Raw genomic sequence first — 17,727 nt, 5'->3', positions numbered from 1 at the left:
TGTATGTACTCATGCAAGTAATCTTGTAGAACTCCATTATATCTTGTTTTATCTGGTGATATCTGATAAGGAGGTTCTTAAAGTACCCGTATGTGCCGGTCTGATGTATATGGGTGTATAATAAGACTGATGTATGCATGCTGAGGATACTTTAAGTGCAAATATGGTGCTGCTGACAACATCCTTACTAAGGAGATAGGTTTTAAAATGTATGCTGTAATATTTCAAAATCCGTGCACGGAAAGCTGCCTGGTAGGCTTTGGGCTCCAGTAGGACTTTATTACATTATTTTAAAAGATAAAATTGCTGATGTAGAGCGCACGCGTACGAATTACGGAACACTTGTGCTAGAATTTTAACCATTTGATTCATCTTCCGTATAGACGATCTTCGCCTCTATTCACGACCATAGGACTTTGTTTATCTTGTGCCTCACGCTGGCTCGGCCGAGACAACAGAAAGGGAAATAAATAATCTTTAATTAAAAGAAAATTAGTTCTTTATCATGGCAACGAGCTAAAATAGTATTTGCTACTTCGTTAGGAATAGACTGGCTTTGAGATTCAAAAAAGTAGATTTATTGTTGTTGAAAAGTGTGTAGGGCCTAGAGCGAATGAGGCACCAGTAGCATAATTACATCCCATTAAAATGTCATACCCCGAATTAAATTCAACATGCAGAACGCAGTCTATATAATAATTTGCTCTCAACTATAATCAAACAAAACATCTGGTTATTATGTGTGGATATGGAATATTAATCCAACGGAAATGGTTTTTACATAAGCCTAATGCCCGCTAGATGGCGCTCTAAGTCCAATTTAACGTAGGCCTAGTGATCTCCAGTAAAACTTCCATTTTTGTCACAAGATTAATTCAGGATGTTAAAGGCAATTTCGAGGAAGCCACAATGTCACGATGTTTCCCTGTGCTCATATTAGATACAAACCAGCATCATTCATTCATTTCTCTTAACACACTGATGTAGAAGGCCTAAGAAGTAAAACAGGAGGAGAATGATTACCTCCTGTCAGTATCCATGTGAGGAAAGGCATCTCTACAACGTGTTAAAATAATCATCCCACATAAAACATGGCTTGTATTGCTTACAGTACATACGAGAGCTATTAATTCATAACTATATCATTCTAAAAAAACAAACACAAAAAAACGTTTATTTTATAAATTAAAAGGTCCATACACTATGTGTGTGTGTGTGTGTGTGTGTGTGTGTGTGTGTGTGTGTGTGTGTGTGTGTGTGTGTGTGTGTGTGTGTGTTTTCCCCTCTACTTCACCCCTGCTCTAGTGTTGATATGAAGGGGCTTGTAGTCAACAGGTTGAACCGGTTTCCAAGGGCCCTGACCTCTGTCACGCCCTCATTATGAAGAAAAACACTGCTCCTTCACCCAAATCATGACACCAGTTTCTTCCGCCAAGCCCTATAAAACAGCAATAGGACGTTTTCCCAACGAAGACACAGACATACTCTTAATGTTTTGAGTAACAACTGTGCTTTCCTACTATGACAATCTATTAAGCCTAGTACTTTAAGTCGATGTTTAGATTTATAGACCACTGGCTGTCCTGGGACCTCTCTCTCTCTCTGTCTCTCTCTCTCTCTGTCTCTCTCTCTCTCTGTCTCCTGGCTGTTGGAGCCTCATTCCAGATGTTTGGATCTGGATGTTCAGCTTTCAGGAGATCCAGCTGCTCCTATTGTCTCTCTTTCTCCTCCCTGTGTGTGTGTGTGTGTGTGTGTGTGTGTGTGTGTGTGTGTGTGTGTGTGTGTGTGTGTGTTTGTTTCCTTTATCCTATCTGTGTGAATGGTGAGCTTGAGTTTTGCCTCTTGTGTGTTTACATAGTTTGTCCTCTTCCAGCTCTCCACTGTGGAGAGGAGGTTGTGTAGCTCAGACCTGTTTGGCAACACCTGAAGTTGCTTGACGTCCTCCTGGATCCTGAATCCTGGATATGTTTGCAATCAATCTATATTTTTGTTATCGCTCTACACTGTAATTTTACTATGTTGGTCTATTTTGTACACACAACATCTAATTGCATGTCCGTCTTTCCTGGGCGAGGGATCCCTCCTCTGTTGCTCTTCCTGAAGTTTCTTCCTTTTTTTCTTCCCTGTTAAAGGTTTTTTTGTTTTTCCTTATCTGAATCGAGGGTCAAAGGACAGAGGGTGTTGTAGCTGTACAGAATGTAAAGCCCCTTGAGGCAAATTTGGGATTTGTGATATTGGGCTATATACAGGTATATAAAAATTGACTTGACTATCTTGTCCTCTGTGCTCCTCGTGCTTTCACTATATCCTTCAGTTTTTTACGTTTTGTTATGTTTGTATGCTGTTTCTGTAGTTTCTGCAGTTGCAGAGCAGTCAGTAAGGAGAATGCAAGTTCAGGCCTGCCTCTGCAGCTGATTTTGCACTCTCACTACTGAGACATTAAGGGACAAAAAAGAAGATTTCTATATATTGGTACATATTAATATAGTTTCCAGTAAAGCATCTTATACTGAGAATTTAATCAAGCAAAAATTGGCTAAATAGTTTATTAGTATATTGCATTGTAAGTAGAAAATAGATGTAACATCCTCTTGATTTAGATTTGCAGCTGCTCTTGCATCTCTCGTCTCTCAAAGCTTCAACATCTTTATATTGGTCTGCCTCACTACAACTTCTCATTTATCCTTTTCTAAAGATTCTGAAAGCAAAATATATATGAGATAGTGCCTTTTATCTGGATTCACTTCATCACTGCCCTCCTAATATTCCATACACTTAGTGAATATCAATGGCAGTCTCCACTGGCTCTATGTTTTGACATAAGAGGAACCATGTTTGTCTGGAGTACAAAGAGGAGAGGAGCTCTGGCTTGCATGCTGTGTGAGTGACACGTTCCTCACACAGCACAACACTACATCACCCAGGGGAGTCCTGTGACAGAGCCACAGCCCCAGCTCTGTGGTGTGTTTTGGGCAGTGCATGCTCGAGTTAGGTGAGGGATGGTTGTCAGGTGAGCGCCACACTGGGCCAAGCCTCGGTCTCGCTGTGTGGCGCCGTGTATTGCAGCTGGCCAAAAGACAGACTGTGAGCCCTGGCTGTCAACATCTGCTCCAGAGACTGTACCATCTGCCCGAGGCCCGAGGGGACCATCTCTTCTGACTCAGACCAGCTGCAGAGCCCCAGACGTGGACCTGAGCAGTCCTGCAGAGGCAGAGAACCCGGCCAAGACACCGTCAGAGCCGCTGTGTGCTGGAACAATTTGTCTCACACACTTAGCCATGTTGTATCTGTACAGTGCGATCACAGTGAGGTTTGGATAAACAACGTTGCTGCTATTGAATATTCTTTCACTATTTAGTAGCGGAGAGTAAAAGCACAGCCTACTGATGTATTGCAACTTAAAGGAACTCAAAAGTCATATATCTTGGATAGCCCAAAAAAAAATCCACATTGATGTGGGAAAATTTTCAATTTTCATGAAACTGAAGTAACCTTTTATGAAAAGTGCAAGATTGAGAAATCAGGGAGAAAAACAAGTAATATAAGATGATGACGAACATGATCAGGTGCAAACAGAAAGTTTCTTACAATTGTAATTTCCCCACTGGGGATCAATAAAGAGTATACTGTACATTATAGAAATGTAGTTAAATTCTAAAAATAAAATAAAATAAAATATAAAAACTTCTCAACATTGTCATTTCAATAACAGTGGGAATGTTTAGACACATTAATCCATATTTCACAACATTGTTTATTTAGCCAAAAATGAAATGAGTTAGTTAATTCTTGAGTTTATTTGTATGCCTTTGAGGACAGAGCTGTAAGATTTTGTAACAAAAGTCTGAGTCTACACAGCTTTTTGTTAAGACCTTTTATTTCATCAATTTGAAAGAAACAAGTAAAAACAGTGTACAAAGTTTATATTATTTGTTTACTAAAGCTGGTGTCCTCAGTCTCAGGAGTAATGGGAGGGCAGGTACAAAACAAGTTGAAATAAAAAATAAAAAGTATAAAATGAATTTCCCTATTTTCAGAAGGTGACAGCAAAAGGGTGAGCGTGCATAGGAATAAGTAACAATCAAAAACTGAACAAAAGGTTTGCAAACGACTGAAGTGAAAACAATATCATAAAAACCATTACATTCAATAATGTACAATGCACTTTTGAAAAATGTCTTAAAAAAAAACTGAAGTGCTTTTGGATACTTCTTAGTACACTTTGAAATAGGAGTTTCAGTTCCAAAGAGTCTCAGTTTAGCCTCAGCCATCTGTAAGGGGGGTGGTGGGGTGGTGGTGGTGGTGGAATCATTTAAACAAGCAGTTCGTTTTATTTGTATGCACAAATTGAATTTACATTATAAAAGAAAACTAATTTAGTCTTTACCAACCATAAAGTACAAATAAAAGTCCAAATACAATCATTTTGAGGCAGCAAAGTACATATCATTGGCACAGTAAAACTCATTTTAGTCAATGCTGGTCTCATATAAATAACTCAGAAGCTCGTGAAGGGACAGAAGTCCCCTAAAGTAGCATATCAAAGATGACTCTTTGTGTGGGTTTCCCCTGAAGCCCAGTTTGTTTGCAAAGTATTCCTAAAGAAGTGTATTATGTTAAAGTGACCTCATTGAGGCTGCAGTGAATGCACTGGGTGGAAAACACCCAATACTTTACTGTACATGGAGGAAAACCCAGAGGAGAGAAGAGTTTCTGATGGGTCAGCAGTGACTGACCCTGATCAGAGGGAAACCAGGAGGTGTCTGCAGCACAGCATCGAGATAGGAAGGCATCAGGAACTATAAGCACTTACTTCAGGGGGGATGGAGGCGCTATGCATTATCCTCAACAGGAAATTGGTGGTCTCTCAGTGACCCTAATGTACAAGAGGAATCCACTGCAGGCCAGCTTTTACCTTAATGATTAATCGCTCTGCATTTTTATTTTTTTATTTTTTTCCATTCCTTATATCAGACTGTATTGCACAATTGATTCATCACTCATTGTGGTGTAGCATGATAATACAACAGACCGATTTGTGTCAGTTTTCCATCAGGGTAGTAGAAAAGTGATTAAAAAAATCCCCCAGAAGATGGTATTTCAGTCTTAGGAGAATCAGCCATGTGTTAAAAACATACGTATGCAGAAAGATTGACTTTATTTGATACGGTACATTCACTTTTGAAGCCAAAATTGTCTTGAAGTCTGAATGGTATTTGAATTGTTCAGAAGTCTTGGAGAGGAAAACATGGATTTATTACCCACTCAACAAACAACACACTCTGCTCACATGATCTTTTTGGTCCACAGTATGCCTATTTCTATTTGAAATGGTTGATTCATTTTCAGTTGTATGTTTTCACTACAAAATTCACATCAGTGGCCTAATGTGTGCACAACATAACTACATTTCCCCATTCATTATGGTGTATGGATGCCTGCTCAGTATACAACATAACAACTAGGAGATGCAGGGCAGCGTTAACTCTCTCTCCGTGGTCAGTCTTCAAAGGCCTCACAGAACAACCACAGTTATCTTTGTTTTGTCTTGAATTTCCTCCTTCCTGGAAAACACAACTTGCAGATTGGAAATGTTACATCCACCAACGGCATCTGCAGACAATGCTGGGAGGATGGGGCTGTGGCCCCGGTCTTCTGAGAGTGCAGTCGGGTGGGGTGAGGGGAGATGGTGGGACCGGAGGAATGTATGAGAGTCGTTTAGGCCGTCCCACTGGCAGAGTAGGAGAACTGGGGAAAGTGGGGTCTCCGCTCGCTGTCGAATGACTCCATACTGTCATCTGAGGATAGAGGGCAAAGAACTGCTTATTTCTTGTACAACTTAGGGGTGGGCGTGTGACAATATATACCGTGAGACAAATATACATTTGTCTACTGGCAGAGATTTTGCCACACCACTTATACATTGGAATCTCCCCCTTTAATATCTCTGGGTGTATTAAAACCATTGTGAGCAATGTTGGCATTTAATTTACTGGACAGACAAAAATAGGCTTTCTTGCCTGGTTATTTTTTATCTATTAACAGTCTAGATTAACAATCTAATATTTTATTCAATCATTTTTCAATTGATTCCAGAAAATTTACAATATTCCAGTAAATGATACATACTCGGCCGTATTGCCTAGTCCTATATACAGTAGTGTAACAGAGGATTTTAACAATATCACCAAGTAGAAGTACATATGAATCTAGGTATTCCTATTGCTGGGAGATATAATGCTGCATTGTAATATCAGACCAGTTATTGTCTTAGATGTTGCTTATTATACTGTTGTAGTAGGATGTTGACTTTTCCTAGTCTGCATGAAAGTAACAAGTAGTGGTGCACTTTCTGAGCATGTTTTACGGTCTTTGAAATACTCTTGCTTGGCCTTCATATCCACATTGCTAATCATCATTTCTAAAACTTTTTTTTCTCTGTACCTTTTAAAAGCACCACGTTTTCACCTCATAATATCAAAATATTCATTAAAAAATATTATTTTATTTGACTTTGTCAATATCACACACTCCAAATCCTATATACTGTAAATCTATTATGTTGCTATTTCCCTTATACAGAGTCATATTTGCATTTACACGCTGGCTGCAATTTTGATGATGATTTTGATGACTTTGTGAAGCATGATCATTTTAATGGCACTGGTTCTCCAGGAGAGGGGAGACTCCTCTCAAGGGAGCTCTGTATGCTGGCAGAATGATTTCTTAACTCACATTTATAAACTCCCCAAAACTAACTCAAGCCTCACACCAAGAATGCAGCTAAAGTTCTGTACAGGGGAAAATATTCAAGATAACCTTTCTGACCAAATTCATTTTTCTCTGATATGAACCTGACAGCTTATGTTTTAAATGAAAGTGTTAGGGGTTTCACATGAAAACTGATTCAGTAACCTTTTTTTTTTAGGATTAGTAACCCTTGGGGAAAAAATGTCTGCTTTCATCTTGAGTAAATTGAAAGTGTAATTCTTCATTCCTAATAAAGTCTCACAGGAGGTGCAGGGAAATTTATTATACAAGTTAGGTGGCAATTCATCTTCTCTCGCACAGTCCACAGCTCACATCTGCCTTACTGCCACATTCAAACACTAAAGCTCCACAATAAAGGACAGTCTGATGATTTGAAGTAGTGTTATACCACATAAGAAAAGTTGTATCAAGTATACGGTATCTGTGGAGGTGTATCGTTTGGTGCTACCTTGTCCGGGTGGCGTAATAGTGATGGTCTGTGCTGTGAACTCCTCGTCAAAATATCGCGTGTCCGTCTCCGAGGTAACTTGGGGCTTAAACGGCGGGACCAGCTGTTGGAAAGGAGAAGAGATACAAACACATCAGCACATCAGCGGCGTCCTGATGACAATCTACATCTTTTCTAGCTGGCGGCCCTACAACCGACATAAGTTTATTGATCCCTGGGGGAAGGAGAGAGGGAGAAAGAAAGCAACATGAATATTTGAGAAAACATTTTAGAAACTGACCTTCTTCTCATAAACATCTTGCCATTCAATTCCTGCAAAGAACTTGTGCTGCATGATTTCCTTGGCATCGTCAGGCCCTCCACCTAACCTGGAAGACAAGTATAAAAGGATGTGTTATGACATATGAAATTTCTTTACACTTTTCCAGTTATTCTATCTTAACAAAAGCGCATAAGTTTGTATCTGAAATACATGTTTGCATCATAAACAACTTTGAGAAGTTAAAGAATCTCAAAGTGGACACCCACTTTGAGATTCACTAATGTAGAGGATAGAGTAAAGGCTCCTCACCTCTGCATTGGTTCTTTCTTTAGAAGGCCAGAGAGCAGCGAGCGTGCCTCGGGGCCGAGTGTCCGAGGAAAGCGGATGTCTTCCATGAGGATGAGCTCAAACAGCTTCTCATGGTCCTGGTTGTAGAAAGGCAGTCTGCCGCACATCATCTCATACATCACCACCCCCAGACCCCACCAGTCCACAGCACGGCCATAGTCGTTGTCTTCCAGCACCTAGGGGATGATGAAGGGGGTAAACATTTATTTAATGCAGCTGGGGGGATGCTCATGAGCTATTTTAACTCCTTGGAGAAGGGGTATAGTACGTTATATTCTTTAATAAGACACGTAACTGTCTTATAATATAGTAAAAAACCTACCTTTTTTTCACAGAATAATTGTACAACAAGCTAAAGAAAAGTTTAGTTGCTACGGTCGTGTGGCTACAGTTTAGAGTTCAACCAATAAGGTTGTGTTTGGACATTGCAACAACAGAAGGCTGTGAAGACAGCAACTCTTTAGCCTGTACTGTACATACAGACCCTAAAGCAACTGTCCCCCCATCACCCCACTCTCGTCTGGGCTTTTGAGGCAGGTCCAGCCAGCACTGACTCACATCTCACATTTGGAGCAAGGATAGAGTTTCCCCTGGAGCCCTGCATATTTAATCACCACAGGGCCTTCCACACATACACAAACACACGTACAGATCAACAAGCAGCAGAGGTGTGGGTCGCTTAAATAAGCAAATGTGTGGCAACAAACACAGACCAGTCCTACAAACAAACTGCTCAATGAACACAACCAGAGTCCAACTAGAGAGAGGGAAATATTTTGTCTTATTATTTCCATAGGATGACTTTTCTTGACAGTTCTTAATGAGACAAACTCTTCCAGTGTTGTGCTCACTGAACAGTGCAACCTGTTGCATGACTAATGTGCTGCTGAGCAGAGTTGTTCCAAGGTCTCAGGGGACATGTTCTGGATTCTACCTCGCCAGGCGGATGTTGAAGGTGAAATCAAGACAAGGAGAACAGTCTGTTCTCTCAAACCTCGGGCATCGTGATGCTAGGCAATTCAGACCTAAGAATAGAAACTTCGGTAAAAAGACGTGGGCGGATTAATAGAATTAGATATGGACACAGCAGTGCACAGGCAGAGAGAGAGTGCCCTGGAAAACAGATGGACGGATGTGTCCGTAAAAGGAACAAAACTACTGTGTGTGTGTGTGTGTGTGTGTGTGTGTGTGTACTCGCACGCAGCAGTGCATGTGTCTGTGGGCACTCCGCCTGGCGCTGCGGTGAGTGGTGAGCATCGAGGAGGAGGATTGGGAGGACAGGGGGAGTAACGTGAAGCCGGTGTGGGGCTTGGATTACTGGGCCGTCTCTATTTCCAGCGCCGCTGTCGTGTGATTCACACCGTGCGACAGCTGGGCCCGCAGCTGCCCCATATATGTAGAAGAGCGCCACAGCTGTGAAGCTGCCAGGAGCGCAGGAGCCAAGCTCATCCCTCATATACGTAACCAGGACTGCTGGCCTGCCTGCCTGCTTGGGCCCCATCCCCAAACTAATACTGTTACACTGCCCCAAAGGAGCACAGACAGGGGGAGGAGAGAGCAGATAAAAGCACAAACACTTGCTGCTTCTCTGGAGCTCTACTCTGTATACTGCTTTTTTTTGCTCACAAAGTTCTGCACTGACAGCCATTAATCTTCCAAGCTCATGAACCCAAATCAGTTTCAGTGGCTAGATTAAACCTGTCCAGTTTTTTTTTGTAGACATTCCCTAAAAGCAAATTCCCTCAGCCAATAATGGTTTTCTTCTTCTAACAACTTAATAAAAGTGACAAAGTGAATTTGTCCCACTCCTTACTCCAGAGACAAACTGGTCAGGAAGATTGGGTCTCTCCTCCCTCTCCCCCACTGCTCTGGGTGGAATATTCCCAGACGTTACAGCATTCCTGTGCAGCATACACAACAAGGTCATTGTTTACTGCAGAACAACCTGTAACACTGCCTGGCCTGCACTCCATAGAGACACTTGCCAGCGACCCTGTTTCCATGGTAACGCCCCCTGATGTCTCTCTGCTCTCCACTGCTGAGGCTGGAGCTGTCATAAACTGTGCTACTCTGTGGAGGAGCGAAGTGGGCTCGACAGAGTTTAGGATGGACAGGTGGGGAACTCCATAAAAAGGTTTATAGAAGTACAGAAAATAAACATTTGTCCAGGTGTGAGTAAGTAAATATTCAAATGCTAGCATAGCCCAGTCCTTTGCCTTGATGCTCATGGTTAGAGGCAGGTTTGGTCTGACTGATGAAGATAACTGAGGCAGCCTGAAGCATTGTGGGGTAGCGTGCTCATGACAGCTCAGGCTCTCCCCAGGTCAGGCGAGGCATCCAGGTCAGAAGTGGGGCTGTGGCTCCCCTTGTGACACACAACAGCTGTAGCCAATGTGGTCTTTTTTTTTCCAGGGGCGGAAGCTCACGTTTCCTGAGGCACTGCCAGCCAATCACCCATCCTCCTCCCCCAAGCAGAAAATTCCAAACGGAGGCTAAAAACAACGATACGGCAACTGTGTCAACATGGGCACCCTTCTCCCAGAAAAACATTTTTATGGCAACAGACGAAGGGCTAGCGCAAACACTCACGTACTTACTCATATACACACACTGTCAACACTCACAATGCAATATCGGGTTACACAGCCCACTCCAACACTTGTCATACCTGCACGCAATAGGGAGCAGCCACACCCCTCCCCATACAGCAAATATGAGAGCAGGCTGCCCAACCCTGGGCACACGGTACACTCATTAACTCACAGACTTCAGCTGGAGATTAGATAGGCATTTTGGGACAGCTGCCCTTTCTTCCACATGCTTTTCATCCACTGATGTCCAACAACACATGTAGCACTTTTGTTTGGAATATACTCAAAATGACCTCACTTTATTTTTGTTTATTAAGTATCAGGTAAGGTAAAGAAACACATTGAATGCACATGCTTCCTTGAAGGGCTCAAAGGGTCACTTGATGGTTTGATCTCAACCAATTCGAAGTCCTATGTTAGACAATGAAGAATGGTGTTCACCCACCATAGTGTTTCAGAGACTCTGGCAGCTCTAAAGTGACCTGAAAGATTACTTCATGTTTGTTTTTCCTTTAAATTTGTCATCCATCTGTATGTGCCTACATGAAACTAACTTTGTTGCAAGAAAGGGGGAAGTCAATATTTTAGGTAGACAGAATTACTGTAGTGATTACCTCAGGTGCTAGGTACTCCGGCGTCCCACAGAAAGTTTTCATGGTGGCACCATCTTTGATCCCTTCCTTACACAGGCCAAAATCTGTGATCTTTATGTGTCCGTCTTTGTCCAGCATAAGGTTTTCCAGCTGAGGAGTAAACAGAAATAAGACAAATGCTAGCATCATCGTAAAATGACTCAGGAGAATTAACAAGCAAATAATTATGGGAGGTGATTGGAATATGAATTCATAAATGAACAAAAATACAGGCATCAGTGCAAGTTATGTTTTTATCAAATTATTGGGCAAGTATTGAGTGAATTTTTTAAGTTTTGGCAAAAGTAAAATCTCAATCAGTGCCCACGCTTCCAAAGATTATCTTTATGCAAGATAACCTAATCAATCGAGCACCAGTAACTTTGATGACATTTCATTGCTGCTTACCACCCAAGTTGTCGTTTGCGTTTTCTCCCTCTTTTTTTATTTATTTTTTTAAATGAATGAATGGGTCACTTAATCCATGTGTACATTGTGTTTTTATCTGCTGCTATGATCTTTTTTGGGGACAGAGCCTTCTCCAGGGCAGCTCCCAGGCTCTGGAACTCTCTCCCCCAAGAGATCCGCACCTCTGAGTCCCTCACCATCTTCCAGTCTCGCCTCAAGACCCATCTCTTCACCACTGCCAAGCCGTAGCCCCACGCCCCTTCCCTTTCTGTGCCTGAATCTTGTTTTGTTTTGTTTTATTTTGTTTGTCTTTATTATCTGCCCTGTAAAGCGCTATATAAATTCTACTTATTTTTATTATTATTATTATTATTCAAGTTCAATTTATTCTTAATTGTATGGGATTTTTAGTGTAACTGAGGCATGTAATAATGAATGGTAAAATGTTATGAATGCCTTTTCTGTAGTAGAATAAACTGATGGAATTACAATGACAAAGGTCTATTTGAAAAAACTGTCTGTCTGTATCACATCTTCACTTTTTCAACATGCCAAACTTTTCCACCACTTTTATGCAAAAGTTGAAAATTCCCTAAACACAGGTGCATGGAAACATACCTCGAGATTACATGTACAGGTAGATTGACCTAAAGGCCCTAAGGATGTGCATCATGCAGTGTCATGACTTAAGGCTCCATGGCCTTTTAATATCAGCTCTCTCTCTCTCTCTCTCCCTCTCTCTCTCTCTCTCTCTCTCTCTCTCTCTCTCTCTCTCTCTCTCTCTCTCTCTCTCTCTCTCTCTCTCTCTCTCTCTCTCTCTCTCTCTCTCTCTCTCTCTCTCTCTCTCTCTCTCTCTCTCTCAGTCACCTGGCAGCTGTAGCTCACACGTGGCCAACAGTGCCTGGCCAGAGTCAGCACATCCTCCAATCCTGCTACCCTGGCATTTTCAGGAGAACCCTAGCAGGCTGGGAGCCTGCCTCATAAACCCAAGGGAGAGGGAGGGAAGGAGGGAGGGAGAGAGTGCTGACCTGGCTGGTATAGTTTTATCAGCTGGAAGTAGTAGGGCTACATATGCCCACTGCAACACCGATAACCCCCCACAGCCCTCCTAAACCCAAACATTTCTCTGATCCCATCTCTGGAGTATTAACAGTTTTGTTTAGCTTGTGAACGCATATATTAAAAGAGGAGAAGCTAAAACCTTGCCGCGCCTTTCCTTTAGGATGACTGACATTTTCTCGTTAACCAATAGTGCTGTACTGCCAGCAAATTACATCAATCACGCACAAAGTGCACAAAAATCACCCACTGAGAACACTGTGCTCATACGGTAACAGGAGGCGGCGGCAATGTGTTCAAAGAGACAAAAAAGACTGGTGGTTATTTCTGTCTAGCTGCAGTAAGCGTATGGACCGAGCCTTCCTCCAGCTGCAGTGAGGTCTGGAGACTGATCTGGGGGAGGCAGATCAATAAGCCCTGGCCACTGCTCTCAATAGAGGCAAAAACTATTTATATCCTGCCAGGGGAGAAATGAAGGGAAGGGGGGGAAAGGAAAAAGAGAAAGACAAAAGAGAGGCTAACAGCGAAGATGAGAGAAAGTGAGGACATGTTTCCAAACCTACCTTTAGATCTCGATAGACCACGTTTCTTTCAGCATGCAGGTAGTCCAGCGCTGACACTATCTCTGCACCGTAGAACCGTGCCCGCTCCTCTGAGAATACACGGTCCCTTGACAGATGGAAGAAAAGCTGAGGGGAAACAGGGGAGATTGACCGTAAAAAAAAGCAGAGGACAGACAAAAAAAAAAAGTTGGTTAGTCCAGGGAAAATCTGATCAGTAACACTGTTCAAAAGTATTCCTAAGGTGCAGATTTAGTGATGGTTAAAATGGTTTACCTCACCACCGTTTGCATACTCCATGACGAAGCACAAGCGGTCATGTGTCTGGAAGGAGTATTTCAGTCCCTGCAGAAAGAAGCAAAAACGCTCAAAGCAGAACTTGATGATGTTTCCAGCTAATTCAAGAGGAACCTGGCATTTAAACAGCTGATTGTAACATGAAACATCACAATGTACTTTGCAGCTTTGACCCTTTAGTTACATTTTTAAAAACAAATGTCTAATGAGAAGAGAATATAAAAAATACAACATAGTGTATCCAGTGTGTTGAGGCTTTTCAACAACTGTGGAAAACATTGGTCCAATTCATTGTACTGAGCACATCACATTATGTGTTGCCTCCACCCACCACTTAAGCTCCTTCAAAATGTCTTTCACTACAACCCACCTCAGACTTACAGAGAAAGAGTTAACTGATAAAACAAAAAAGAATGTCCAGCGTTGCTATAAAAGGCCCAGCTCGACTGCAGCCTTTGTAAAAACAGCTCTTCAAAACATTCCTGGTAAAATTCTGAATGGATGCTGCTGAGTTGGATTGAAGAGGATCTCTGCGAGTTAAAATAAGGTTTGGTTTAGGTATATGGAGGGGCTCCTTACTGTCAAGAACGGATGCTTTGAATTCTGGAGGACTCTGTTCTCTGTGAGTGTGTGCGCCACTTCATCCTGGAAAAAAAAAGCCACAAAGAGTGTTTGTACAACTCTCACAATGGCTAACCATTTAGGTATCAGTCATTGCTCCACTGCCCCCAGTGTCTTTTCCCCACTTTACTTGCTCATTGGCATCCACTCACTTTTGCTACGATGACCTCCTTCTTTAGGATCTTCATGGCGTAGTAGCGTCCTGTGGCCTTCTCCTTTACCAGGATAACTTTGCCAAAAGTGCCTTTTCCCAGGAGTTTGAGGTATTCAAAGTCGTGCATAGTCTGGAGAGCCAGAGGAGAGAAAGTGGCGTCTGGTTACAAACAGAAGCATTAACAAACTCATGCTCTAACTAGCCAGGGGACACAATCCTGCTGACAACAACACAGAAGCATTTAAGGCACCATTTCACCCACCATGCAATTTCCACTCCTCTAATGGTTTGGCCTATATGTGGTTGTGTCTCAGTTAACCTCTGACCCCGGCGCGGATTGGATGTCCCCTCCCAATGGTTGTGTGGGGGACATCCAATCCGGTAGCCTTGGACCTTTATGTCATGACACATGTGGGGGTTGTGAAACCTGGTGGACATACTATCTGGTGCTAAGCCACCCACGGCTGATGTTGGGAAAGTAGAAAGTAGCTTGGAAGAGGCAAAGTAAAGTGGGCTAAAGTGGTGTAAGTGCAGAGCTGCAGGAGCAGAGTAATGGTCAACTTGGAAGACCAGGATATACTTAGGGTGGGGAGGAATAAAGGTGGGTGACTTAAAAGTCTATGGTAATGCTGAGGTGTCAATGTGAAGACAGCAGAGAGTAGATGATACACAGCATTGTAAATGGGCCTTACCACTTTCTGTCTGGGTTTGGTCAGGTAGACCTCCATGTCCATGGGGTCTGGAGAGGAGTCCATCATCTCCTCCTCTTGTTTCTGCAGGCCTTCAGCCACTGCTTGGATGGCTTTAGTCCATTCTTCCCTGAGAGAGGCACAGGCAGCAGAAAGATTACATCTGCCCATTTGCCATCATGCAAGCCCCGCAGCCCAATCATGTAATTGTCTTCTTATCAACAGGAAGGCAATTTCAAGCACGAGTTCTGCCAATAGCCAGTGGACCTTGTGCGAGTGCAATAACAATGATTAAATGTGTACGTTTGTGTGTGCTTCTTCTACATGTTAGAAAGACAGAGCTGTTAAACTGCTTTCTAGCAACAGGGGCAAATTCTCGGAATGTAAATGATTTGTGTGTTACTGCTCTGTGAACCGAGAGGTGTGTGCTTCTTGCTTGCCTCTCCTCGGGGGTCTCCACGTGGAAGGTGCGCTCGATGACAGTGGTCCACTGCAGGCAGCGGATGATAAATGTGTTGGGCTTGGGCCGTTCCGTCTTCATCAGCTGGCACTCTGACCACAGCCAGGGAGGGAGGGAGGTGAGGGGGATGGCGAGAAGGGCCAGTGTGTAGGGAAGCAGAGGAAAGAGACAGACCCACAGTTATAGCCATTTATCTTTATCGCCACCCTAACAGACACTCTCGGCCAATTTGGAAAAGAACAGGTGCACTTTGGTGGAGGAAAACAACTCCAATCATTAACTTGTCAGCTGCTTTAAAACTTAACATTTGCTAATATAGGTTTTGATAATAATTTGGATATTGTGTAGTATGACATAAATCCCAAAACTCCTTAGAATTATTATATCACTTATACATTTGAAATTCTACAATTAAACACTTGTTTTTTCCAAAATATGAAATATAAAAATGTCAGAAAATAATTAAAGTACTAGATTTCTCAGACCAACACTTAAATGAGTGATGTAAAACAGCAACATAGAAGTGCACACTGAAAATGTTTGGCGTGTACAATTTTGACTTATTTCTTTAAGGATTTATTAAAAAGCAAATCATCACACCCTTTTCCTCCGTATCACTAAATTCTCACACTTTTACAGCAAACAATTGTCTTGTAAGCAGTTTGCAAAACAATTACTCACAACAGTCTAATAACTGAATTTAGAAAGCAGAGATTTCCATCTGCACCTCCTTCACATTAACATCTGTTCCCAAATGAAACATGTCAGCAAATATGTCAGAATGTGACACAAAATGGCCTCTGTCTGATAGATGGAGGACAGGGAAGAGGACCACCACTGAGATCCAACATGGCTCCATCAGGCTGAATATGCAATCCAGCTGCAGCAGCCCCGTCAGCAGCAACGCACCATGTGTCCTCTGTGGTGGGGTCACAGTGGTGACAAAAACCAAAGCCCCGCTGATGGAGACAGAGCCTCAGAGCAGCGCACTTTGATACTTGAAATCAGGCGGCTAATACCCACGATAAGTCGGAGAGGAAACATTTAGTTAAACAAACAGTCTAATTGCTGTGTTCAGTCACAGCTTATCACAACAACTTTCTCTGATTTGAGATGGAGTGGTCTGGCTGCTCTTGGCATTTCTTGTTATTTTCTGTCACAGTATTAAAACTGAGTTTGGCGTAGACACACAGAGAGAAAAGGAATGGCATCCGATGTATTAATGTCAGGAGCAAGACATCTTGCATGCATGTTCAGTGGCAGAGCTTGCTTTGCCCTGGAGCAGTGCCCCCATTGAAAGAAACTTGCAGTGAAGCCACTGAGATGATACTAGAGCCAATTTGCTAATGCCTCTATTCACAATCATTTACAGTGACATACAATAAAGGGATACTTGGTTATAATATTAGAGGACTCGCTTTGTACCTTTACCTCTCAGGCACCTGGGCATGCTTTTTTTCCTGTTAATGATTACAAATGTGACTCTTACTGCAATGAAGAAAACAAAGAAAGCTAATCGGCTAATCGCGGGCTGAAAGCAAGATGGCCAGAGCTGGAGGAACGAGTCCACAGATGGGTGCTTGAACAACGTGCTGCCAGTCTCCGCGCCCTGGTAGTTGTTCTGTGTGCCATTGTATAGTTGAATAACTGTTAATGTGTTACGTTAACATACCGGACACCTATTCAGCCTGTTGTTCTATGTGATATTGTGTAGTTGAATAACTTGCCTTTCCAGATTAAATGTCTGTTCTTGGTCTTGGATTTTGTGAAATAAATTTCTAAATAAATGCGACTTATAGTCCAGTGCGACTTATATGTTTTTTTCCTCTTCATGACGCATTTTTTGACTGATGCGACTTATACTCCGGAGCGACTTATAGTCCGGAAAATACGGTACTTTTCAGAGAGGATAAGTCAGATACATGTAAAACCAAAACAAGTATGTGAACATATTTGTTACAGTGCAAGTAAAAACAAGAAAGCAGCAAACAAAAAAGGGTGAAACAAGCTGCTAAGAAACAGGGGAAAAAATGCAGTGGTTTCTCTCAAGCAGATACTCACGTGCGACAGAGAAGTTATTTAAGGGGGTTTCCAGCTGGTCAACATCTTGCGGTCGCTCTTTGTAGCCAATGAATGTACCATCACTCTTCAGAAGAAAATACCTCGGCCTCCAGGTCTTGATGTATTCTCCTGATATGAGAAAGAGATTAAAATGACTGCTGAATTATATGAGACAAGATAAAAAACAACTTGTGACAAAGTAATAGATATTTTCAGAGGGTTTCTGCTCACCGACAAACCAAAGGAATGTCACATACTTTCACATTCTCAGAATGCTGACCAATGCACAACCATTTTGTTTACATTGTAGTTTCATGATTATTGACAAAACAGTGTTCTTTCTCTTTCGGTTTTAATTCCCAGAGG

General features: G+C 42.2%; 1 protein-coding gene across 3 annotated transcripts in view; it reads right to left on the bottom strand.

Annotated features, from left to right (window-relative positions):
- Nucleotides 1–4,933: 4,933 nt before the first annotated feature.
- akt1 (v-akt murine thymoma viral oncogene homolog 1) overlaps nucleotides 4,934–17,727 on the bottom strand; it is a 34,511-nt gene continuing 21,717 nt past the window's right edge. For all 3 annotated transcript variants that reach the window (XM_078277135.1, XM_078277134.1, XM_078277136.1), the window contains exons 3-14: nucleotides 17,362–17,490; nucleotides 15,281–15,392; nucleotides 14,844–14,970; nucleotides 14,150–14,281; nucleotides 13,956–14,021; nucleotides 13,356–13,424; nucleotides 13,083–13,208; nucleotides 11,035–11,163; nucleotides 7,791–8,005; nucleotides 7,500–7,587; nucleotides 7,220–7,322; nucleotides 4,934–5,798 (exon numbers count right to left, since the gene is read on the bottom strand). In XM_078277135.1, the coding sequence (XP_078133261.1) occupies nucleotides 5,719–5,798; nucleotides 7,220–7,322; nucleotides 7,500–7,587; nucleotides 7,791–8,005; nucleotides 11,035–11,163; nucleotides 13,083–13,208; nucleotides 13,356–13,424; nucleotides 13,956–14,021; nucleotides 14,150–14,281; nucleotides 14,844–14,970; nucleotides 15,281–15,392; nucleotides 17,362–17,490 (1,376 nt within the window). In that variant the 3' untranslated portion in view covers nucleotides 4,934–5,718. The remainder of the gene's footprint in view (nucleotides 5,799–7,219; nucleotides 7,323–7,499; nucleotides 7,588–7,790; nucleotides 8,006–11,034; nucleotides 11,164–13,082; nucleotides 13,209–13,355; nucleotides 13,425–13,955; nucleotides 14,022–14,149; nucleotides 14,282–14,843; nucleotides 14,971–15,280; nucleotides 15,393–17,361; nucleotides 17,491–17,727) is intronic.

Source organism: Sander vitreus, chromosome 20 (assembly GCF_031162955.1).
Source record: "Sander vitreus isolate 19-12246 chromosome 20, sanVit1, whole genome shotgun sequence".
NCBI lineage: Eukaryota > Metazoa > Chordata > Actinopteri > Perciformes > Percidae > Sander > Sander vitreus.
Note: the sequence above shows the minus strand (reverse complement) of the source record. Positions and strands in the feature narration are given on the sequence as shown.